This window comes from Lemur catta, chromosome 15 (assembly GCF_020740605.2).
Source record: "Lemur catta isolate mLemCat1 chromosome 15, mLemCat1.pri, whole genome shotgun sequence".
NCBI lineage: Eukaryota > Metazoa > Chordata > Mammalia > Primates > Lemuridae > Lemur > Lemur catta.
Genome location: NC_059142.1, coordinates 26,165,563 through 26,190,802, shown reverse-complemented (window position 1 = coordinate 26,190,802; position 25,240 = coordinate 26,165,563). Strand labels below are relative to the sequence as shown.

The 25,240-nt window shown below is 36.2% G+C and overlaps 1 protein-coding gene across 14 annotated transcripts in view; it reads right to left on the bottom strand.

The window, feature by feature from the left end:
* The window catches only part of BCAS3 (BCAS3 microtubule associated cell migration factor), a 553,048-nt gene that overhangs the window by 258,723 nt on the left and 269,085 nt on the right, over positions 1 to 25,240 (bottom strand). For 13 of the 14 annotated variants that reach the window (XR_006728831.1, XR_006728832.1, XR_006728830.1 and 10 more), the window contains 3 exons: positions 15,389 to 15,489; positions 12,711 to 12,907; positions 5,674 to 5,771 (listed from right to left, as the gene is read on the bottom strand). Coding sequence is in view for 11 of the 14 variants with exons in the window: in XM_045525584.1 (XP_045381540.1) it covers positions 5,674 to 5,771; positions 12,711 to 12,907; positions 15,389 to 15,489 (396 nt within the window). In the remaining 3 variants the exon portion in view is untranslated. Of the gene's footprint in view, positions 1 to 2,038; positions 2,057 to 5,673; positions 5,772 to 12,710; positions 12,908 to 15,388; positions 15,490 to 25,240 lie in introns of those variants that run through there. The other variant, XM_045525594.1, reaches the window with a different exon arrangement.

Below are 25,240 nucleotides of genomic sequence, written 5' to 3'. Positions count from 1 at the left end.
CAGCCTTTTATTAGAGATGTAGGCATAAAGGTACAAAAAAAGAAAAAAGAAAGAAAGAAAAAAAAGTTGGGTCCAAAAGTCCCACGTAAATATGTGGTACCCTGGTATATCAACAGTGGGGAGAATCCCATCAATTCCTTCTCAAAATGCTTAGCAAAGACTTAAAGTTATGCTAAGGACCTGGCGCTTGCAATGGAGAAAGCATAGGCAAGGTTTTAGTGGACACAAAGACTTATTCATAAAAGCAATGTGTCATCAGAAGAAACTTTCGCAACAGCTTCTTCTACTTTTGTTTACTGTTTCTTTATCTTCAAATGGGGCAATCATTGTCTCTTAATTGTGCTAAATTTTTCCTCATTGTTACCTTGACTTTGATCTTCTAACATCCTATAAATATTAGAAACAAGAATGAAAGGAACATTTAAATTAGAAGAAGAGAAGTGTGGTTGGGTACTTTCCTTAGAGGCAAATAAGGTCTTTTCCCTATGATCTTAATCTCTAAAACTTACTTTTGATTTTATGCAGAATATAGGTGTTCAAAAGATGAGAGCTGATTTAATGTATACACTTCCTCATTTCTAATAAAAAGGCCAATCTTCATATCTGGGTTTGAATACTTTTCCCCTCTGAGGGATTGTTCACAGGCCAGGGCTGAGCCTTCCTTTAATTTCACCCTTATCCTTAATCCTCTTACTGATCCCACACAGGCCTTGAATACCCAAGGTACCTGCCTGGAGTTTTCATCACTTCATAATCACCAAGAATATCTGGAACTCTGTTAATTGAAAGCCATATCACTTATTCAAAGAAATATCTTAACATGTCTAAAGAACTTGATATTCTTCATATCTGGGAAATACTTTAGGAAATAATTTGAACACACCCCTTTCAAAATAGGTGAAACAAATTTATGCATAGGGAACTTAATTTCCTTTTACAGACACATAAAAGAATGGCTAGGTAGGAGAAAGGACTTGCTGAAGATTTCAGCAAAAGTTAAAAACCATGGTTATAAAGTCCTGCCTTCTGTCACTCAGTTACAGTTTTAAGACCATGGAGCTACACAGCCTCACTATGGTAGACTGAACAGTGTCTCACACAAATCTCTTTACTTCTTACCATCAGCATTTCTGTGTCTCTGATGGCTTTAAGATATAATGACTAAGTCTGTCTGCCTCAGACTGTAATGGCAACTGTAGATATAATCCTTAGGAACGCTATTCCCCAAATACGTCAGAAAAATCTCTGTAAGATAAAAGCATACCTCTATAAGATTGCCCTTCCAGCATAAATTTGACTGCAAAATAAAATGGAAACTGCTCAAATAAATCTTTGTGTCACCTACCCAATTGTACTTTTCTAATAAGTATTATTTGGTTTTTTGAAGGTAATATGCCAAATGCCAAATAGAAATTAGGCACAAATGATCAATCAAATTAAACTAGTTTGGGATTTTAAGTGTATAATTTTATTCTGTAAATGAATTATTTTGAGATTGGGAAAATTAGGTGCTCAAAAATTATCTCCTAAGTTAATTATTTACATTACTTCAATTGTACAACAAAAGTAGTATTTCTTTTTATTCAAGAACAACAACACCAACTCTGTAACTTTGTCTCTATTTATTGAAATGCTTGATGTAAAACTAATAACTTATGCATCAAAGTCTGCTCTGAAGTATAAGAAGTCATTTTACTTATCTGTCCCAATTGTCCTCCTCCCTGTATAAGCTTCCTCAGGAATATACACAAATGCTGTTTCTACTACACCTCATAACTTTATCTTTATAAAATTTTTACTTTATTAAAGTATGATAAAGATGTCTGCTCTTCATACAAGTCAGGCATAACTCTGTCTTTCAATCTCAGTTGCTTTGAGGTCTTTGTTAGTAATTATCAATCTCCATAGTAAAACTACAAACCAGGACAAACAAACTCAGGGTAAACCAGATCTCTGCAGGCTCTTTGATTTGATGACTGAAAAGCAGGTAAAGGTGCTTTAAGTTCTCTTACAGGTCCATCCTAAAAGTCTTGGAACAAGAACATCAGTCACCAATCTGGGAAAATAAAGTTCAAACAAGACGCTGACAACTATCTTTCTGCTTTCTCTTTAGAGGTCCTACACCTTTATCAAAAGAAGGGGACATGTTATAAGGTACAAACAATGGGAAGAAATTCTTAGATATCTCACCAAAAAGAATGTACAGAAAAAAAAAAAATCCCAAAGAAACCAATGCAGTGCTTTGACTAGAAATACTGTCTATAATTCATAGACATTGTTGTTAATTAGTTGGATGTCGGAAAAAATGAGCAGTTGCCTCAAAGCCCATTTGTTCTGGGTACCCTGTGTCTTAGGTTAAAATCCTATAAAGTGCCCAATTTCAGAATGGTCTTGTCTTTAGCCAAGAAGGAAACATCTCACAATTATTTAACTCCCAAATATTAACTAGGATAGTGTTTTCTGAATCACCAAAGACAAGATGAAACTGATGTTATGGGATAAGATCTACTCATCAAACAGTTATAGGTCTGCTGAAGATCTATATATTCATATAGAGACAGTGAGCGGCTGGGCCATAGGTATCTACAGGCATAGAATTTACCCTCTTCCTAAATCACTGAAATTAATAAGTAAACAATATGTATTTTAAGCTGAGCATGGTTGCATGCCCCTATATTCCCAGCTACTCAGGAGACTGAGACTGGAGGATCACTTGAGCCCAGGAGTTCAAGACCAGCCTGGGCAAAATAGTAAGACTCTGCTTCCAAAAAAAAAAAAAATTACTTTAGGCAATATTTCCATGTGAAAGAGTAAACCAGAGATTACTAGATGATCAAGGAATTGTGAAAAAAAATATTACTTGGCATAAGTGGCACAATGCTCTGCTCAACTCTTTTAGTTTCAATGGAATAACACTGTTAGATTAATCCACAGATATCTAAAAAATAAACTGCAGACCCAGGTTTTAAACAATATATTTTCACTTTGAAAACTGTTATAACTGTCAAAAGATTTAATTATAATCACATTAAATTCTACACCTATGAAAAGTAACCATATGAAAAATAATTATACCACCACAAGGTTAGACAGATGGAACAAAAGCTATCACTTAAATAAAAGAACAAGTATAACATGTGCCATAGGAATAAGTAAACAAACAATACATGAAGTCACAGAAAATGCTTGAAGGTAATACAAAGCAATGAAGCCCGATAGAGGAGGTGCCACACTGGTCATATCTCTAAGCAATAGGCACTCAAACCTCCAGATGAGCATCTTCCTAATACATAGATGACTTCAATACATAGGTCATAATCGGAGAAGCATTTCCTGGTTCAGGAGGAATTTTATAAATTTATTAGACTCTTTTTAGAAGAAGAATCTAAAACAGAATTTCCCCATGAACTTCTTTCCATAAAGAACCCAAATAGGCCAGGCATACTGGCTCATGCCTATGATCCCAGCACTTTGGGAGGCCAAGGCAGGAGGATCACAAGGCCAGGAGTTGGAGACCAGCCTGGGCAACATAGTGAGACCACATCAAAAGAAAGAAAAGAAAAGAAAGAGAGAGAGAGAAAGCTAAAATCATTTAGCCTTGATCTTGTTAGACATCAGTAGAAAAGTACTTCTGTTAACAACAGTGGTCCTATCAGACAAAGTAGATGGAGGTTCCACAACAAAACATGATTCACTCAAAAAATGTATTGAACAACATATACTCCTCATTTAAAAGGGAACCAAACCATGTGAGAGGCAGCTGAAGAGACAGTTATTCATAAAAGTCCAATTCCTCATCTATGGGGCTTCTTTAGCTTAAAACTAAGGAAAGCAGCATACACGCTTCATTGTTCTGGCTGTCTTTCAGAAAGGAACCATGGCTTTCTGGAATGAAAATAGGCCTAGAAAAATATTAATAAAGCTTAGTCACCAAGAAGTCCTTTCCCTACTCAAAAGATTGGTACTTTCAGGCAGAGGCTAAAAGCCACACAGCAGTATACTAGAACTTCCTACAATGTATTTCTGATGGAGATGTAATTTAAGATTACTGACATGTAAGACCTAATTCCTTATTCAAAAATCAACTTAACCCTTCTTGCAACAGAGATCAACAACAGTTCATTGAAGTTCCTCCTTGTTGCCGACATGACTTTACATATAATTTAAATTGCTATGTGATAAATATGGAGTATTACTACAGACAATAATATTGAATATGTCAGCTTTTAATAACACATGGTAACTGTTTTGGTGACATATGTTGCTGGTAGCTAGTCACTTGAGAATAAAACATTAACAATAAGGTAGTTAAAAAGCCCAACCAGGCCTACTCTTGTAATCTTGAATAAAATACATAACATTTCCAGGATTCGCAAATGTGAATGATAATTCTAGACGAGCATGATCTTTTAACATTCTCAGATTGAGACTACTGAGATTTATTATTTAAGTTACCTATCTGAATATCTCATTCAATGCAGGCAAGCAAGGATAGAGACTCTACACATCTTTGTGCTTGTTTCTAGGGGACAACTATGGTTATCAAGTTAAAGAGAGGAATGAGTCCTATAAAGTAATAGTCTATATTGAAAACAAAGGCATAGCCCTTGATGGGGAAGCCCAATAAGATGCAAGGTGCAATCCACTGCACAAACCTTCAGAAAGTTTAAAAAAATGCATAAAACCCATTAGCTTCAAAACTTAAAAATGTACCCAGAGACAGACTCAGAAACAGAAGCTTTGGTATTTTAAAAGTGACCTTCACAAATCAGTTTTATGTTTGTTTCCATTTTCTTTCACAGTTTAAGCCTTAATCAAATCAACAGTTTCTAGGGATTTTGAAATCACTATAGATTAAAATTCTCTCTGACTTGACTGTTTGACTAATGGTGAGTATTTGATAATTCTACTTGAGAGAGAATTTTTGGACAAAATCCTGCTGTTTGCTATCTTCAGATGTTCCCCAGCTGCCCTGTAATGCAAGGCATCACTGTCCTTATTTTCTTGATCACTCAACTTAGGGATAAGAAAATATATTATTACAAACAATTCTATTATTTAGCAGGCCTGGCTGAAAACAGTTTTATAATACCAACGTAGCAACTGTCACCTATAAAGGCAAAGATCTCCTTCCAGGTATTAATGATACATATTCATAGCTAGTTTCCAAGGATAGGAAATCAGTAACTATGATAGATAGACCAGAGTTAAGTTAATGAATTTCTAAACTTTATGCTTTCGATAGTAAAACCATTCAAGCTATAGCATTTGGACTCTCTCTACTTCCACAGATTAGGCACCCTGATACTCAACAGGTTGAGTAAATTGAATCCATATATTGTATTTACGTTCTCTGTCAAGGTTGCTTCGCCACATTTCAGTGATCAAAGGCAAAACAGTCTTCAACCCTGTAGCCTTTAATACTATGTTCATTACATTTAATCAAGTGCCAACTCTACTGCATCATTCACCAACCTTAAGAATGTTTAAAAGCATGGCATTGTTTAGCAACATATATGGGCACAGTACTATATTAAAAGACATGCACACAAACCACAAAAAAAAAAAAAACCAAAGAGGAAGGCAGATAAATACTATCATCTACATTGTGCAAGAAAATAAATTGAAAATGAACAGAACTGCTCAGTAAACATTTTAGAGGTGGTTTCCTACCTGAGGCAGCATCAATCACTGTGGAAACTCCCCTTCGATCAGAGACTGGACGGGATGACCCTGGCATGCTGACTGGGTCAGAGCGCACTGGCTGGATCCTGCAATGCAATTTAATTCACATATGTTACTGGCATCAAAACTGTCGCTTGCTACAGAAGACCTTAAATCAGGAATGTTGGAGTAGCCCAATCCATTAAAGAACCATCCATTCTAAAACCAAACAGGGGAGCTGCAGTCCCTAATTCTTGCATGAGGATAAAGCACTACAAACACTCTCTCCACTCCAGGCTCCTTCTAAAAACTTATCTTTGTTTATCATTCAATAGATTCTTAAGCAAGGGACTAAAAAATTGACATTCATTTAAAGGGATACAATAAGTAAAATGGTAGAGGAAACAAAACACTGACATAAGTTTATACTGAAATCTTGGAAATTTGCAAGGGACACGTGAAGAGTTTTGAGAATGTTCAAATTCATGAATAGTACCATAGCTAGTAATGCATTATGTAAAAGGCAGCAGTATGTGATTCAAAATTGAGATACTACCTTATAATCCTTAATGAAACTTACTTTATGTATGACAATAAGCATAGGATAACAAAGCTGTGTTGTGGCTGCATGAGGTTTAGCTAGGATCACTACTAACTAAGCTACCTTCATAAAATTACCAACTAGTATATAAGGATCAATTAGAACCTCAACAAAAGTGCTTAAGAATGATAAACATAGCAATGCCAAGTGTCTCTTTCCAGCTGTATTAGAATAAATACTATTAACATAAAAGTATCTGGATGACTAAAATATCTGAAACTCCCAGGCAACTTACAGAAACAAACACTTTAATAACAACATATGCATGTATTTCTGGTAATTCATTTGTACAATAACTATTTACTGAATGTTAATTGTACATCAGCATTATTCTAGGAAAAAACAGGAACAAAACATGAAATACAAGGTCTATATGTAGATATATTACATAGCACATGAATATTCATGACTTGATGCAAATAAAACTAAAGTGTAAATGTGAAAGATACAACAGAAGCTCAGAATGAGGAGATGGTGGAATATATGCATGATCCACATAAGACAGAGAAGATCTTGCAAAGCTGGAACAAGAATTAGGTCTGTATATATTAATATTATCAGGATATGGATATAGGGAAAGGAGCAAGAAGTATCCTTTAAGTACAGGACTACAACAGACAGAGCCTGGGATTTGTGACTGTGTATGATAAATGCAGGGCATCTTGAGGTGCATGATTTGCCTGAAGGATAGAGTTCATAAAGGATAGTGGTGGAAGATAAAAAGTTGGTAAGAAACATGAGACATAGAAGCCAGAAATGCCAAGTATGAATTGTAGACAATTATTGCAGAATTGCAGACTAGTTATTGAATGTACAGTTTGAATGTATGTGTTTGAGGGATGTGTGGAATGATCTAGTATGGGAAGATAAAATTATTGATACCCAAATGTTGACCATTGGGATGTAGTACTACCTAATTTCATTCCATCCTAGCTTAATTTTCGAATCCAATCATGGTAATGCCATCATATTAATATCTTGGCAGTATGTAGTTACTTCTGAGATGGGCAAGCCTAAGAAAATTTGAGCTAGTAAGAAAAGAGGAGTAGTTTATTTGAAGTTTCTAGAAAAGAAGTTTTCTGATTCTTGAGAGAAACATGAAGCTAGCCTGTTATGCTGATGCAAAAGTAACTGTGGTTTTAGTATTGTTGAAATTTGCCATTTGATATTGGAATATATTCTTAAATAAATGTGGTTATGTTATACATCATTTTAATGCACATTTCTCACTTTATGTTTTTTTGCTAATGACATTACTTGCTGTTTATTTTATATTTATTTTACACTATGAAAATGGCATTAGACAAAAAGCAAATTTGAGAAATTTTCTTATTCAAGTTCAAAATGGGTTGTAAAGCAGCGGAGACAACTCGCAACATCAACAACGCATTTGGCTTAGGAACTGCTAATGAACGTACAGTGCAGTGGTGGTGCAAGAAGTTTTTCAAAGGAGACAAGAGCCTTCAAGACGAGGAGCCCAGTGGCCAGCCATTGGAAGTTAACAGTGACCAGTTGAGAGCAATCACTAAAGGTGATCCTCTTACAACTGCACAACAAATTGCCGAAGAACTCAAGGTCCATTCTATGGGCCGTTCAGCATTTGAAGCAAATTGGAAAGGAGAAAAATCTTGATAAGTGGGTGCCTCATGCGTGGCCCAAAAATCAAAAAAATCATTATTTTGAAGTGTCGTCTTCTCTTCTTGTATGCAACAACGAACCATTTCTCGATCAGATTGTGACATGCGACGAAAAGTGGATTTTATACAACAACCAGCAATGACCAGTTCAGTCGTTGGACCAAGAAGAAGCTCCAAAGCACTTCCTAAAGCCAAACTTGCACCAAAAAAAGGTCATGGTCACTATTTGGTGGTCTGCTGCCAGTCTGATCCACTTCAGCTTTCTGAATCCTGGTGAAACCACTACATCTGAGAAGTATGCTCAACAAATCCATGAGATGAACCAAAAACTGCAACGCCTGCAGCCGGCATTGGTCAACAGAAAGGGCCCAATTCTTCTCCAAGACAACGCTCAAACACACATCGCACAACCAATGCTTCAAAAGTTAAACAAATCAGGCTATGAAGTTTTGCCTCATCCACCACATTCACCTGACCTCTCGCCAATCAACTACCACTCCCTTCAAGCACCGTGACAATTTTTTCCAGGGAAAACGCATCTACAACCAGCAGGATGCAGAAAATGCTTTCCAAGAGGTCACTGAATCCTGAAGCAAGGATTTTTATGCTATAGGAATAAACAACCTTATTTCTCGTTGGCAAAAATGTGTTGACTGTAATGGTTCCTATTTTGATTAATTAAGATGTGTTTGAGCCTAGTTGTAATGATTTAAAGTCCACAGTCCAAAACTACAATTACTTTTTTTACCAACTTAAATAGATATGGTGGGATTATCCAAAGTAAAGCCCCCTTCTAGTCTAAAAAATTTCTGATGTGGGCTAATAAATTTCCTATTTTTAATTCAATTGGTATCGGAGTTTCTGAATAATCTAGCATTGGAGGTGGGGTATCAATGTGGCTATAGATAAAATAAGACTGGCCATGAATTGATGTGTTGAAGCTGGGCAACAGATATATGGGGGTTTATTCTATTATTCTCTTTATATGTGTTTGAGCTTTTTCCATAAAAAAAGACAAAAATAAAAATAAACTGGTTGGGATGATGAAAATGTTCTGGAATTAGATACCGGGGCCAGATACACAACATAGTGAATATACTAAAAACCAGTAAAATGTACACTGGTAAATTTTATGTTATGTGAATTATATATCAACTAAGAAGAAATGAAATAAATGGTAGCCAATTTCTGAGGAGCTAATCTTGAGTGGAAAGTGAGGTTTTCTACACTCAGCTTCCCTTACATTATATGATTCTCAGGTCTATTAGCAAATATTCCATTGACTTTTTTGGGGGGGGAGAGGGACAGTCTTGCTTTGTCACCCAGGCTGGAGGGCAGTGGCACAATCATTGCTCACTGCAGTCTCAAACTCCTGGGCTTAAGCAATCCTCCTTCCTCAGCCTCCTGAGTAGCTAGGACTACAGGTACACACAACCATGCTCAGCTAATTTTTTTATATATATGGTAGAGATGGGGTCTTGCTATGTTGCCCAGGCTGGTCTCAAACTGCTGGTCTCAAGCAATCCTCCTACCTTGACTCCCCAAAGTACTGGGATTACAGGCATGAGCCATCCTGCCTGGCCCTTTTTCACATTTTAAATCGCTACCCTGGGTAAGGAGCTGCCACGAGATTAAGCCATACGTGATTCCCTCATGGATGAGAGTTAACACCATACCTGCTGTTTCCCATTTTGGTTAGGATGCAGGGAGGCAGACTATCACTGTACTACATATTTTTACTGACATCTTTAGGACAGTGTGTTAGGTGTTAAGGGTCAACTAAGCTCCAAAAATCTAAACAAGGACTTCACATTTTAAAAGAGAAACTACAAACAATGGCCTCATAGTGCCATTGTGCATAGGCCTGAAGAAATGTAGATGAACCACAGGTGAGGAGCTGGGCTACAGTAATAGCAAACAAGAACAAGGAAAATATAAGTAGCTGGGTTTCTAGCTGGATGTTGGGTGGGAAATGGTACTAAAAAGGATACTTAAAATTGATGTGAGTCAGATCTGAATTTCCCATTAAAACTGGACTGTACGGTCCTTAACCAAGGTTCTAACCAAGCTTATCTGTTCAAATTTTAAAATACAAATTACAAATGCAATTAAAAAAATTTATAAGCATCCTGCTCAGTATAAAGGTTTGCAAAGGCTATGAGACTCTAGTAAACAAGATAATATTCTAATCAAACATAACAATTTAAAGTCATTTAAAAAAAAACTGGAGCTATTTAGTATTAAAAAAGGAGGCCAGGCACAGTGGCTCACACATGTAATCTCAGCACTTTGGGAGACTGAGGCAGGAGGATCACTTGAGGCCAGGAGTTCAAGACCAGCCTGAGCATGAGTGAGACCTCTTCTCTACAAAAAATAAAAAATTAGCCAGGCACAGTGGTGCAGGCCTGTAGTTCCAACTATTCGGGAGGCTGAGGTAGAGGACAGCTTGAGTCGAGGAGTTTGAGGTTACAGTGAGACATGATTGTGTCACTGCATTCTAGCCTCGGTAATAGAGCCAGATCCTATCTCTCTTTAAAAAATAAAAAAACGAAAGTCCCTGAGGAAAATTCTGAAGGATTTATCCACTATTAAAAGAAGCAAGTTAGGAAGATCTTAGAGGACTATATCTGAGGTAAAGAGCAACTAAGAAAGCTGGCAAAGGCCACGAAACAAAGGGACAGAGTTGAATACACAGGGAATGAAGACGCCTTCCTATGAAAAAGGCCAGGGCCTTATGATGGCAGCTGGTCACAGTCACTAGAAAAAAAAGAGAAAGAAACAAAACACAAAGCAAAATAAACAACAAAACAAACACTAAACAAGGTATTAAAAGGAGACGTGTTCCTCTTTATGAATCATTCATTCATTAAGAAGATACATCAGTGGGGCAAAGCAAAAATGTAAAAAGAGACGCCAGTTAGGAGCCTACTAACAGGAGATGTGGTTGCTAGAGTGCTGGCAGGGGGAAAGGAGAAGAATGGAAGGTTTCTAGATATATTTAGGAATAGAAATGACATAAGGTGATGAAGAACTAGATGTCGCAGGTGAGAAAGGAGGGATGTCAAGAATAATCTCTAGATTCTACCTTGAATAGGTGGCTTGATAAGTCATTTAAAGGGATGTAGAAGAGCAGGATTAAGGATGAAATGAAGGGGGTGATTCAGACCTGTTAAGTGTTCAATGCTTCAGAGACAACCAAGAGGAGGGGGCAGCTGGCTGTACACTAGGTTTATATACTGGCACCTAGTCGGTGCTCATAAGTTGTTTTTCGTTTTTTTTTGTTGTTTTTAAGAGACAAGGTCTCACTCTGTTGCCCAAGCTGGAGTACAGAGACATGATTATAGCTCCTGTAACCTCAAACTACTGAACTCAAGTGATGCTCCCATAGCTGAGATTAGAAGCTTGCACCACTGCACCCAGCTAATTTTTTAACTTTTTGTAGAGATGGGGTCTTGCCATGCTGCCCAGGCTGGTCTCAAATTCCTGGCCTCAAGTGATCCTCCCTGCCTCAGCCTACCAAAGTGCTGGGATTACAGGCAGGAGCCACTGTGCCTGGCCTAAATATGTATTATATTTTTTTTTAAAATACATATATCAGACATAATCCAACTTGGCAATAACTTGTTTTGTTATAAAAATTTTTTATAGCTATTGACAATGACTCACACAAAAACATATTTCCAACATGTGACTGGAACATATTTTTCCCCAAAAAACCATATTTTTTAAAAGGTGTAGGCCGGGCGCGGTGGCTTACGTCTGTAATCCTAGCACCCTGGGAGGCCAAGGCGGGTGGATTGCTCGAGGTCAGGAGTTCGAGACCAGCCTCAGCAAGAGCGAGACCCTGTCTCTACTAAAAAAATAGAAAGAAATTATCTGGCCAACTAAAATATATATATAGAAAAACTTAGCCGGGCATGGTGGCGCATGCCTGTAGTCCCAGCTACTGGGGAGGCTGAGGCAGTTAGGATCGCTTAAGCCCAGGAGTTTGAGGTTGCTGTGAGCTAGGCTGATGCCACAGCACTCACTCTAGCCCGGGCAACAGAGCGAGACTGTCTCAAAAAAAAATAAAAAATAAAAAAAATAAATAAAAGGTGTGCAAGAAAACAGAGGGCTGCTTTATACTTAAATCAAGATATATTACAGAATTTTTTAAAGAGAAGATAAGGAAATGAAGATTATATTACATTAAATCGAGCCCTTTATTGTCTGTTACACCCTGATGTGTCATGCCTTGGTATAACAAACTAAGCAAATTTGAGACAGCAAAAGCCAAAAATGTCTCTGACTTGCATTAAAACAAAACACTAATAATAAAAAGCATACTTTGTACACCTTGTACTATGATTCTTATAAGTAAGGATGAGAGAATATATATTGTGAAAATGATAAACTATAAGTGAATATATACCGAAACTTTTCCATCCAAACACTTTTTATAATCCAAAAAGATACTGGATTAGATAAAAATCACAGATGAAATTTAATTAGAAGGATCAGGAAAAGAGGATAGAATCAGACTTCAAGAGTTAGAAATATGAGCAAAGCATCATAAATTGGAATGGCTTGAAAAGCATACTGAATATTAGATTTAGGGAAAATACAACATGAAAAACAAATATTTATTGAATGTAATGTGATCCCACGTAAGATCCCAAGTAATGACAGTGAAGTACACATAATAGTGCATGTAGTCTACAACAGGATACTGTGTCAAAAGGAGAAATGTCAATATTACATGCAATGCTCATTTCAAATAAACATACTGGTTCTGTCATTCAAACTACTCCCTAGTTCTTATTTCTTACCTGAGACTGTTGAGGTCAAGATCATCTGTATCAAAATCCAAAAGGGGCTGTGGTGTGTCACTCGGACCATGAGACTGCAATACAGATGAACTGGATGATATGACTGTGGTTTGGCCTGAGGGATGGATGGTTTTGAACTGGAACTGTGGACCCATCCACAGACGTCTGTGGGGCCCAGTGTGCGTTACAATTTCCACCTGGAACAAAGTAGGAATCATGATTTAAATGCATTATGACTTCACTTGAGATCCTTTCACGATCCCCCATTCCTTCTCTCAACACCTATATTCTCCAAGAAGCCCATCCTAACGAAGCAGGAGAGGGGAGGGGCACTCACAATCAAAAGGCAATAATAATCACAGACTATGTAGACATTCACAAAATCCCTTCTACTGGTTTTCATCAACATAAACCAAAAAATACATTTTTTATATATATACATACACACATACACACAAACAACACATACACACACAGACATACACACACACACAATACAAAAATCATATGAAAGTAAAAGGACCAGTTGCCTGCCTCATATAACTATTTTCAGCTCCCTAGGGACTACCCTTTTCATTCATTCTAGACAGTACTTACCATGTTGTGGGCATGCACTGAATACTACACCTATTAATCCACAGATTAAAAGTAATTCCTTCACTGAGGATCAAGCTCATGACAAACTTGAAGTTGTTCTTGAACTATCCAAGGAAAAGAAAAGGTCTGAAATAATTTTTAATACCCCAATCCAGTTTCTTTCCACAATTAAATATTATACTATTTACTATACTGCCCTCAAAATCCCCCAAAATGTACTTTTAAATTAAGAAATTATTATATATTTTCTGTCAAACTAGGTTTTTCTCTTCGAAATACGATTACTTAAGAGTGTTTTCTCAATTGCCATAAACAGTGACACAGCCATTTTATGGGCTGCAAAACGGTAATACCAAAATGCTTTATGAATTTCATGCTCTATGGACAGAATAAAGAATATTGCCAATGTTACACTGTAAAGACAAAGCAGAGAGTAGAAGACACTGGACAAAACCTGAAAATATTCATATTACATTATTTTGCAAATAACTCAAGTAAGAGACTAGATAACGCAAACTTTCAGGGAAGACTATTCCTTAATGTCTTGTCATTGCTACATCCATGTCTGTACACTTTATAGAATTGACTTTCCACATGCCTTATTTTTGCCCTGAGTTCTTTTATATTTAATCACATTTCTCTGATTGTGGTGATTAATTCTTAACAAAACATAATTGAAAAGGTTCACAGAAGAGTAGCTCTGTATCTGTGGGTCCAAAAGGACAAAAGCATCATGGTCTTTGAACAATATTCACATTCCCGCTAATCACAGGGAGAAAAATACTCAGATTGAGGACAGTGATTTCTGATTCAAGTAGTTGTACTTGGCAATGTAAATTAGGCCACAGATAAAGCATTCTGTGTATTTTAAGCTCAAAACCATCAGTGTCACAGAGCCGAGAGGTAAACAGATGCCTGTGCAATTTCACTGAGGCGATGGCCAGATGTTCCTACTCACTCTCATGTTGTGTGCAGGACAAACATATTGTATACACTTTCACACTGACAGCACACATTACCCCTTTTTCTAATTGAAAAGTTGAAGTGAAGGACAGTGGTTTCTTTGCCAGCATTCTTGAACAACATTTTGATTTTGGAAAAGCACAAGCATTTTGGGTTTACTTTATCTTGGTATTATCAAGAAAGGATGGATTTCCATACACCAGGAATTTAGGCATCAACCCTCCTTGAAGGAGCTTCCTGTGAATATTTTTAGTATGATAAAATAAAAATATGTTACCTAAACACTGTTTGATTCTTCATTTTCCAGATTTACTTTAATTTTTCAGGTCACCCTCACTGAGAAAGCCATGCAACTATAATACAAATGGCCTCCACTTTTTCTGAGGCACCTGTCTGATGAAAAGCCACCAGATTGGTAATCTGAGACAGTCATTAACTTCAGAAGATGATGTCAGACTTGAGGCAGACATAACAGCACTTTTAATGAAGTCTTCTGTAATCTCATTATTTTGAAATCTGCCCAAGTATCTTTTATTTCAAAGCCCTTGAGATGAAGATAGCTTCACCTGGCAAAGGGAGGAACCATTAAAGTTGCTACAGGACTAATCTAGAGACCACTAGAAACAGCATTACATGGGCTTAGGAAAGGAAGTTGTGTACCATCAGAAATTCTGCAGAGGAGAATGCAGAATTTCCACAATGAAAGTATGAACCCAATCTTCAGAAAATGTTGGCTCCACAAAACAAATCCCAGAGATTGTTGAATGGCTTCACTGTTTTAACAAGGTCAACTTTTGTTTAAACCAGATGAAAATATGTTCAAAGAGTCTACTTAAATTTCAAGGTCCTAAAGGGCTTTAAATGGATTGTGTGAAAGATATGCATATTTTATGCCCTCTGCATGAAACCTAACATATATACACATGTGTATGTATAATGTACATATATGTATACTACAGCAATATTTATGAGAAATTTGCAATATGGAAAGGCAATTGATTAATTCTTGATGATTCAACAGAGTTACCAATTCTCCCCACTTTCCTCTAAGGAAAAGAATAAAAATAGACAGTGAATTTCTGTTTTTGTTTAATACCCCAAATATTTCAGAATGTTACCTGAGATAACCATTCTTCATCCTCCTGTCCACTATGGTCAGAAGCTAAACTGTCATAAGACCCGTGTCGAGTAATAGGCCCAGGACTTCCAGGGGGAACCACTATAGCAGAAAGAAAATGGATTTAAACCACTTTATTCCATGCACTGGAAAAATGGATGTGGGCACAATTACATTGGATACTGTGGTAATTTATAAGGTAAAATATGATATTTAAAGCACAGAGGCAATTCAAACAATTAACTAACAAGACTTACATTCTTAGGAATAAGATAGATCTCCAATTAAGAGCACACTTAAAAAAAAAACTACAGAAATTAGTAATGATATCTGACCACAATAAAAGAAATAAACGACGGATGGCATGTTAAAGGCAAAGGAACACTGAGGAGCAGTGACAAATCTATTCATTGGGAGATTATTAACATATGGAGATTCTTTAAAAGAGCTTATTTAATAGTTTCACATAAATTCTAGGCATAACATGCATATTGAATTGAAAAATACTTTCGGTTCCTGAAAAATTCATTTATCCATATAAATATGTCATTTTATTTGATATTTGAGTAGTTTCCCTGATTAAATGGTAGGATATAGCCAAACTATAAACCACCTACTTTTTCATATGAAGAGGAACTTTTGCTTAGTGAAAGCAATAAAATGATTCAACAAACATTTATTGAGTTCGTACTATGAACTAAATATTAACCCTCCAAATTTTAGTCTCTTTCTTGGAAGCTACCAGTGACTCATTCTATCTGTCTACCTATCTCTAAAGAGACTCTTTTTTAAGAGCAGTTATTAAGAGCAGTTATAGGTTCACAGCAATAAAGAACTGAAGGTACAGAGATTTCCCATCTACTCCCTATCTCCATATACCATTTTAATACTCAGAGAAATCAAGCAATGCAGTACTGAGTGGAATATAGAAAAAAAGTGGGCAAAAGTAAGAAGAAAAGTAGGAGATGATCATTAAGAAATGTGGAAGAAATAGAAAGGAATGTGAAACAGAAAACAACCTCATAATTTTCACCACACAGAGATATTTGTAATACATCAACATGTAAAATTTTCCTTGGGCTAGATTCCTAAAAATGAAATAAAAGGATGTGAACATTTTAAAATGTCTTAATACATATTTCCAGAAAGAGTATACACTTTTTGAAGCAGTAATGGAGAATGGCAATCTCACTACACTCTTGCTAGAATAAGGTAGTATTTTGAAAACCTAAATTTTAGTGAAACAGATACAAATAAAGTAGACAAAGCATAACCTAGGACAAGATTTTAAAAGACACAGACTTGGCCAGGCACAGTGGCTCATGCCTATAATCCTAGCACTCTGGGAAGCCAAGGTAGGAGGATTGCTTGAGCTCAAGAGTTCGAGATCAGCCTGAGCAAGAGTAAGACCCCGTCTCTAGTAAAAATAGAAAAAATTAGCCAAGCATGGGGTGCGTGCCTGTAGTCCCAGCTACTTCCAAGGCTGAGGCAAGAGAATAGCTTGAGCCGGGAGTTTGTGAGCTGAGCTGACGCTACAGCACTCTAACCCAGGCAACAGAGTGAAACTCTGTCTCAAAAAAAAATTAAATTAAAAAAAAAGGTACAGACTCACAAAAATCTTATCTTGCTGCAAGAGGAGAAGTGGTACCTAATTAGGTGAATTACTCATCAGAGGCACATATACTACTAAAGTATAAGATTTGCAGTGGTTAAAACTTTTAGCTGCTAGATCTTCAAATCTGCAGTTGTATAGATGAGAGGCACGCTGGCATTTGCCACAAAACACAAGTGATCACAAAAGCATACACTTAAATTCTTATGATAGTGAACAATATAATGAAGAAAAGAACATCATAATAATTAATCAATTATTACTTAAAAATTCTTTTGGAAATAACTGGTATATATTGCAAAACTGATAAGTAAATTTGTGTTTTCAAAAGGCTGAACTGTCCCCATACCATTTGTCACCTTTATAATAAATATATTTTATATTATATTCTTAATACAGAACAGAACAAGAGGATCCTTGAAATCTCTACCCCTTAAATACTAGTGAAAAACATGAATACAGACAAATACCTAGAGGATAGAACATGCTTTGGAAAGCAGATGAGGACAGAGAAGATTTTAAAGAGGTGAGGGAAGAGGTTATGCAGATATCTGAGGAAAAAGTCTTACAAAGGGAGTATCAAGTACAAGATTTTGAGGTGGGAACTTAAAGGAGATATTTCAGTAACAGAGGGGAGGCCACTGTGGTTGAGTGGGGTGAGCCAGGTAGTGAGAAGATGAGTCATTCAGGCAAAAGGAGGCAAGACAAGCAGATTACCAAGGGCTTTTTTTTTTTTTTTTTTTTTTTTGGGTAATAAAGCTAAAGTAATATGATGGGAAGGCATTGGAAAGTTTTAAGCAGAAGTAAGAAACCATGCCCTTGCATAACTAACTAGTACCTAATGTGAATTTCTCCAAGAGTTCATGTTGCCTTCTATATATGCGAGCCTATACTAGTACCTGTCACAGAGTAAGTACTCAACAATTGTTTACTCGGTGGTTGGAGTTTTGAATTCTGTACTAAGTAATGGCACCAGAATGATTGGACACTTATTTATTCGACATCAAAATGGGGATAATATAATATGCTATCTGCCACTGGCTTCAAAATAACTGAGTGGCAGGGATGGAGGTAGGTAGGAGGAATATAGATGAAAACAGATTGGTCATTAGTTGATCATTTTGGAAGCTGGCCAATAGGTATATGGAGATTCATTATATTATTGTTTTCTAGTTTTGTGTATGTTTGGAATTTCCCACAGTGAAAAGGGAGGAGGAGAAGAACCCTCTGTGCCCTCATCAGCTTTCCAAAGGAAGTAGTAAAGATTCCAAATATACTTCTAGGAATAGTAGCATAAATCTGAATTCCAAAATCCTAGAGATTGTAAGAAGAATTTCTACAGTTATTTTCACTGCAAATGGTTTTCTAATTAAGAATGCTTTGAAGACATCAGAAGATGGGCAAAATAAAAAATAAGTCAGGGGGATAATATTTTTCAACATCAGATAAATATCCTTCCCTTTCTCCCACATTTTTTTTCTTTGAGACAAAGTCTTGCCATGTCTCCCCAGCTACAATGCAGTGGTGTCATCATAGTTCACCGCAACCTCAAAATCCTGAGCTCAAGCAATCCTCCTGCTTCAGCCTCCCAAGCAGCTGGAACTACAGGCACGTGCCACCATGCCTGGCTAATTTTTCTATTTTTTGTAGAGATAGGGTCTCGCTCTTGCTCAGGCTGGTATTAAACTCCTGACCATAAGCAATCCCCCTGCCTTGGCCCCTGAGAGTGCTAGGATTGCAGGTGTGAGCCACTATGCCTGGCCATATTTATTTATATTTAAAAATTTCCCCCAATTCAGGTAGGAAGAACATTCTGTGTTCACTGACTTGAGAAGGAATGACATACCAGGTCACAGGGAAAAAATAATTAAAAACCTTAACCATAGAATAAGAAGAAAAGATTAAATCAAAATATGGTAAAAGCAAAGCTTCCATCCTCTATAACCACCCAATTATTAGGAATGATACCCTGAGATTGGAACAATAGTGGCAGAGACATAAAGGGGTAAAAAGGGTGTCTGCAAGGATAGATAGGGAATGGTGTAATTCCAGAAAAACTTTTAGGGACCAACAGCTATGAAAAATTGTATCTTCATTCTTAGATAGAGTTAAGGGAAGTGGCTCAAGATCTCATATGGTACAAGAGTAGAAGAGGTATGCACACAGTGTGTCTGTAGGGCCAGGTCTGAGACAACCTTACAATGTTCTCTACGGCTTAGGTGAGAACAGTGTCTCCTATGTGTACAAGAGTACACAGACATATTCCAGAGAACAGACAGGATTTGAATTTGAAACAAGGATGGATGCTGCAGAGACCTATATGAACCAAAGACCAAAGATCTGATGGGGACCTGGGGCATCTCAGTTGTGGCAATGCAGATAAAATGTCCTCAAATGCCTTACCTCATACTCATATACTCTGTAAGCCTAAGAAGCAATTAGAAGCCTAAGAAATTGAGAAGCAACTTTGGAGGGGTTATAATTGACTGAGATTAGGTTTTCCACATTTCTTAGAATGGAGGTACAAAAGAGAACTTAAGAGAGGGTATTTAAGTAAGAGTAAAATTCTGTATCTTGCAGACACAAGATGGACGGACCAAGATATATACCAACTACCTAAAGAAAAATTGTTAGTATCTTTTACATTTACCAGTCGTCTCAGATAATTAGTAAACTTGGTACAAGAAAAGGGTATGGAATTTTGAGATATAAATATTACCATGTTTTATTCCCCACCTTTAGTACAGTAATTTAAAACATACCTTTATCCAGCTAACTAAAAAGGATATAATATTCATCTACTTTACAGAATACAACTTCAAAAGTACTGCTTCTACACATATGAATTTGATAAGTAAAGATCAACAAGCAAGGGCAGGATGAGGAGATTATTATGAGGTAATTGTGAGCTGGACTGTTTATAGTGTTTATAAGCAGATCATGCTTACACTGAGTAAATAAGAACTAAAAAAAAAATCAGTGTATTTTTCTGTCTTACAGTGATACATGGGTGTGTGCATATATATATGTGTGTGTGTGTGTTTCTATGTATATACTTATATATTTTTATATGTGCTTATGTGTAAAGCAAACAAAAAAATCTGCTTTTAGGGCTGGCATTTGAAAATTAGTTCTGTTAATCTAAACTAAAAATATTTCCAAATCAGTAGAACAACATAAATAAAATTATGAACAGAAAGATTAAATGGTCTCCTAATATGTCCCTAAGTCTGAATGCCACATAACAAAATTCACAATATTCCAAAAAGTCAATTCATAATATAACTTTACAAATGTATAAAAAGTTTGAAAGAATTCTAGTTTTAAATTTTTAGATGTTTTCTGAATCATAATAAAAGGTTCAACTTATATAGAATTTTTTAAAATTACCCATAGAAAATATGGTATTTATGAATGAAAGAAAGGTAGAAGTATGGCTTTACATGCTGTTAAACTACAGGTATAACCCATTAAGTTATGCTAATAACAATTACTAAATTACAGTTGTAAACATTATGTTAGCAGACATCTTAAATGACATCCTTAAGTTTCTTCAAATATTCATATCTTTAACACTGGTTAATATAGGTTAGGATGGGTGGGTTTGAACCAAGGTTTCAAGAAGGCATTATTCCCAGTCTGGAGAAATTTAAACCTCTTAACATTTCAGGTTTTTTTTTTCCCACAAAAGAATGAAAACATAATCTCATTGTCATGGAATCAAATTCTTTCTAAAATATCCCAAAAGAAACAGCTTGATCTCAATAACCAAAGTTCATCTGCAATAAATCTAGTCTTCTACTTAGAAGATGAAAGATGAGTTTTCATCATTAAAATATTGAGCATACTACATATTAGGACAGGTAATTAATTACTCTTCTTAGTGTATTCAGCATGGTTTTAGATACTCAGAAAAAATTAGACCTCTTAAAAAAATGAATTTTATAGGATTTTGATAAACCTTTACAATAAAAAAATGAAAAAAAGAAAAAACATTTGTATCTAGCACTGTTTTATTTAAAGCAATGAAAAAGAACTGCCAGTGAGGCTGGGCGCAGTGGCTCACGCCTGTAATTCTAGCCCTCTGGGAGGCCAAGGCTCAGGAGTTCGAGACCAGCCTGAGCAAGAGGGAGACCCCATCTCTACTAAAGACAGAAGAATTAGCCAGGCGTCGTGGTGTGTGTGCATGTAGTCCCAGCTACTCAGGAGGCTGAGGCAGGAAGATCGCTTGAGCCCAGGAGTTTGAGGTTGCTGTGAGCTAGGCTGACGCCACGGCACTCTACTCAGGGCAACAGATTAAGAACCTATCTCAAACAAACAACAACAAAAAAATTTCCAATGCATGTAAAAGTTAAAAGATTAACCACATACAGGTTATAAGTACTCTCTTTACAGAAACTAACATAAAACATAAAATGTTGAACACTGAACAGTGCTTATTTATGAAACTAATGAAGGAAAAATCTATTTATTTTCTGTTCTTGTTCCATCTTTCCATACATTTCTTAAACTTCCAGTAACAACTTCTCTTAGCTGTAGCTCTGAGAGCCTTAGAGGACATAGCAAATCAATTATAGTTACCACTGCTAGTAAACTTCGACCTCCCAACTCTAGCAGATGTTAATAAGCTGTTGTACTCCCCGAAATTAATAGCAATGCTATTGCTATGAGGAAATTCTGTTTCTCAACTAAGAGTTAAAATGCTGACCCAAATGGTCCTGGTTTTATACGTGAGATAGTCCTATAGCTATCTACTTTAAGGTTCTGTTGAAAACCTAAAGTGTGTTCATAGGCTGAATATATAGATCTAGAAAGAAACTTAGTGTTTCAATTAACAAATTCACACTGATTTATAAATGAACATGAAACTTATTGATGACCAGAACTATAAATTTAAAATTCACACTCTAATTTATAAATGAAGAATCAAAGACGGAACCAAAGGCTCTTATTTGGAGAAGGGAGTAGAAGCTGGGTCATAATGGCAACTGATTTTATGTGAGCACTGGAATTCTTTAGATTCAGGACCAGACACCGTTATTGTTTTCTCCTACTCTCTACCATATCCTCACCCTTCCTCCACAAACAATAAAACACTTACCATGCTAAAGTCTTTAGTGGAGACCTGAGAGGTGAATAATGTTGTGCCAGCATTTTTCAGTCCTTTAGGTTATTTAGGGGAACAACATTCCTTTTTCTAGCAACAGAGAATTTTGCAGTTAAATGACATCATGCTGCCTTGAATGAAACAGCTCAGGCTCAAAGTTCACCCAAAGGCCAACACTGATAAACTCTCATCCAAGGACAAACTTCAATATATTTTTGGTACTTATTAAAAACAGCATTTATATAGCTGCCATACAATAAGCAAGGGCTCTTTATCAAACTCTGTTTCTGATCAGAAAGCACTCAGGACGCGAAGATGAAATTCTGCTTGGTAATGTATTCTCTTAGTACAGAAACTAAAATTTGCCTTTTAAAAAGAAAAGAATCCAAAGACAAATAATGGACAATGGACAAAGACAGTTCCCAATGAGCAAGCACTGAAGAGGACATACAGTATTCAACAAGGATATGTAAATAGTAGTAATCAGAGATTTACAAATTTAAATAAGTTATCATTGCATATCTACCAAAGCAGTAAAAATTAAAGTATGACTTTTTTTAATGACTAAAAAATAGAGAGAAGGCTCTCAGGTTAAAAATACACAGATAACTACCTCAAAAAATGGGTAGCATTTATCAGTTTATGCTGATAAAGAAATGTGACAATTTAAATGTAAAGGAATTCAATGAATTTAATAGAATAGTAAAGCAATAGCACTACATATGACCAGTTACTCTGTTTAATAGCAGCATCCCTACACCAGTGCAACAACTGACGTGTTACAATACATAAAGGGGAGCAAGCTTTACTTATGTTATATATTAAACGGATCAATGATCTTCCTTGCACCCTGACCCTGTAGTACCATAGATGTTCTCTAATTAATTATTAAAGTTTTCTAACAGTCAGTGTTGTACATCTCTGGTTTCACTTTCCTTTTATTCCACATTCCCAGAACAACAGTCACAGGCAGTATATAATTAGAAAAATTATACATCCTATCTGTCTATGAGATAATAGATTTCACTGAATGACAACTCTGGGTGCATCTTTTCACCCCATCTCCTTTTCCATACTCCAAAGTATCATAATATTACTACAGAAGCTATAAACTAAGGAGCTCTCATTTGTTATTCCTGCTACCCTAAAGGTCATTTGACATTTAACATCTGGACAAGTGACAGCTGGAGGTTGTTTGGTGGGGCTCACAATTTAGTTTTATTTCTTAGCATGACCCTAAATATCTCATAAAATGGAGAGAAAGAACAAAGCATAATGGGTTTATGCTATCAGCCAGATCAGCTACTCTACTAAGTGAAAATTTCAAATGGTCCCAATATACTTTTTTTTTTAAGAGACGGTGTATCACTATATTGCCCAACTGGCTATTCATAAGAGTGATCATCATAGCACACTATATCCTTGAACTCCTGGCCTCAAAGTGATCCTCTGTCTCAGCCTCTCTAGTAGCTGGAATGACAGGCGTGCACCACTGTGCCCAGCCTCCAATATGCTTCAGAACTGAATAGACTATAACAATCTATTCCAAACATTTTCAAGCTCAAACCTTTTTTTGTTTTGATACAGGGTCTCACTTTCTTGCCCAGGCTAGAGTGCAGTGGCATTATCATAGCTCACTGCAACCTCAAATTCCTGAGCTCTAGAGATCCTCCTATCTCAGCCTTCTGAGTAGCTGGGACTCCAGGTACACACAACCACACCTAGCTAATTTTTCCATTTTTTGTAGATACGGTGTCTCACTTATGTTGCCCAGGCTGGTCTCGAACTTCTAGCCTCAAACAATCCTCCTCCCTCAGCCTCCCAAAGTGCTAGGATTACAGGCTTGAGCCACCACACCTGGCCTAAAAACATTTGAAGGTCAAGGTGGAATTTATTTACCTATAAAGATATATACAATGTCTATTTTAGGTGTACTACTGTAACTAATTTGATAGTAAAAGTACAATATATACACATATTAGCTACATATGTATATATGAATGATGCATATTAGCTATCAGATAGCTAGAAAAGTTAAGTCCATATTTACTGTTTTTAAGGATCCTATCATTACTGTATATTACCTTGCTTGTAGCTAGTGGATAACAACTTTGTCTTACCATGGATAATATAATCTTCTCAGACTTATAAGTATAAATAACAATAAAAGCATTCCTAATAAAGCTCAGCTTTACAGTAGAGTAGACCATAAGACATTACTAATAGCAGTCATCTCCTAGGGTGGAAGGAGGGTGGCTGGGGGGCAGGAAGGACTTATTTTCCATTGGATAATTTTTTAGAAACCTTTAAATTGTGTATACCATGTAGCTATATAAAAATTTATATTTAATAAACGTTATAGAATAATAACACTATAATTGATATGGATAGTGCAGTCTATCCATAGTCAATAAATGAAAACAAACAAATCAAACACATATCAATGGATGGTAAAAACTAATGCATGAAATAAAAGTTGACCTTATTGCATACTGGGTCATATGTTTCTACCCCCACGCCCATGTATTTTCTTAGGTTCAGTGATTTTAAAAGGGGAGTTCTATTTCTTATTTGCTTATGCACAGTCTTTCCATGTAAGTTCATTTATCATTATCTCTATTTATACACACAAATATCAAATATAACATCAGCTTTATCAACTGCTCAAATACATGGTAGTGTGTGTTTTTGTTGAGGGGAATCACTATTTGCTGGAAGCTAGAGGTATCCTAACCTGAAATATATGTAGAATTGTGACTTGTAATACTTCAGTAATGACAGGTGTATTCTCAAAGCCAAACCTGAATGTCAGATACATTTCTTTTAGAAATAATCAAGTCTCCATTTTAAATTCAAGTAACACTCTAAAATATAACATGCTCTATAAGAAACTAAGATGAGTACAGAGTATTATAGAGCCTACTGTGAATTGATGTTGTAAGGTATAGAAACACTGTTTTTGGTCATTAGATTGTGTTCACTCATCAATGTACTAATTTGTACATGTAGACAATAGGTCAATTATTGCAAACTTACGGTTCCTGACTCCACCTACAATGGCATAGTGGAACAGCAAAGAGTCTAATGTACAGTACTCAAGCTAGTTTCTACAATAAACCCTGACAAACAAAAAG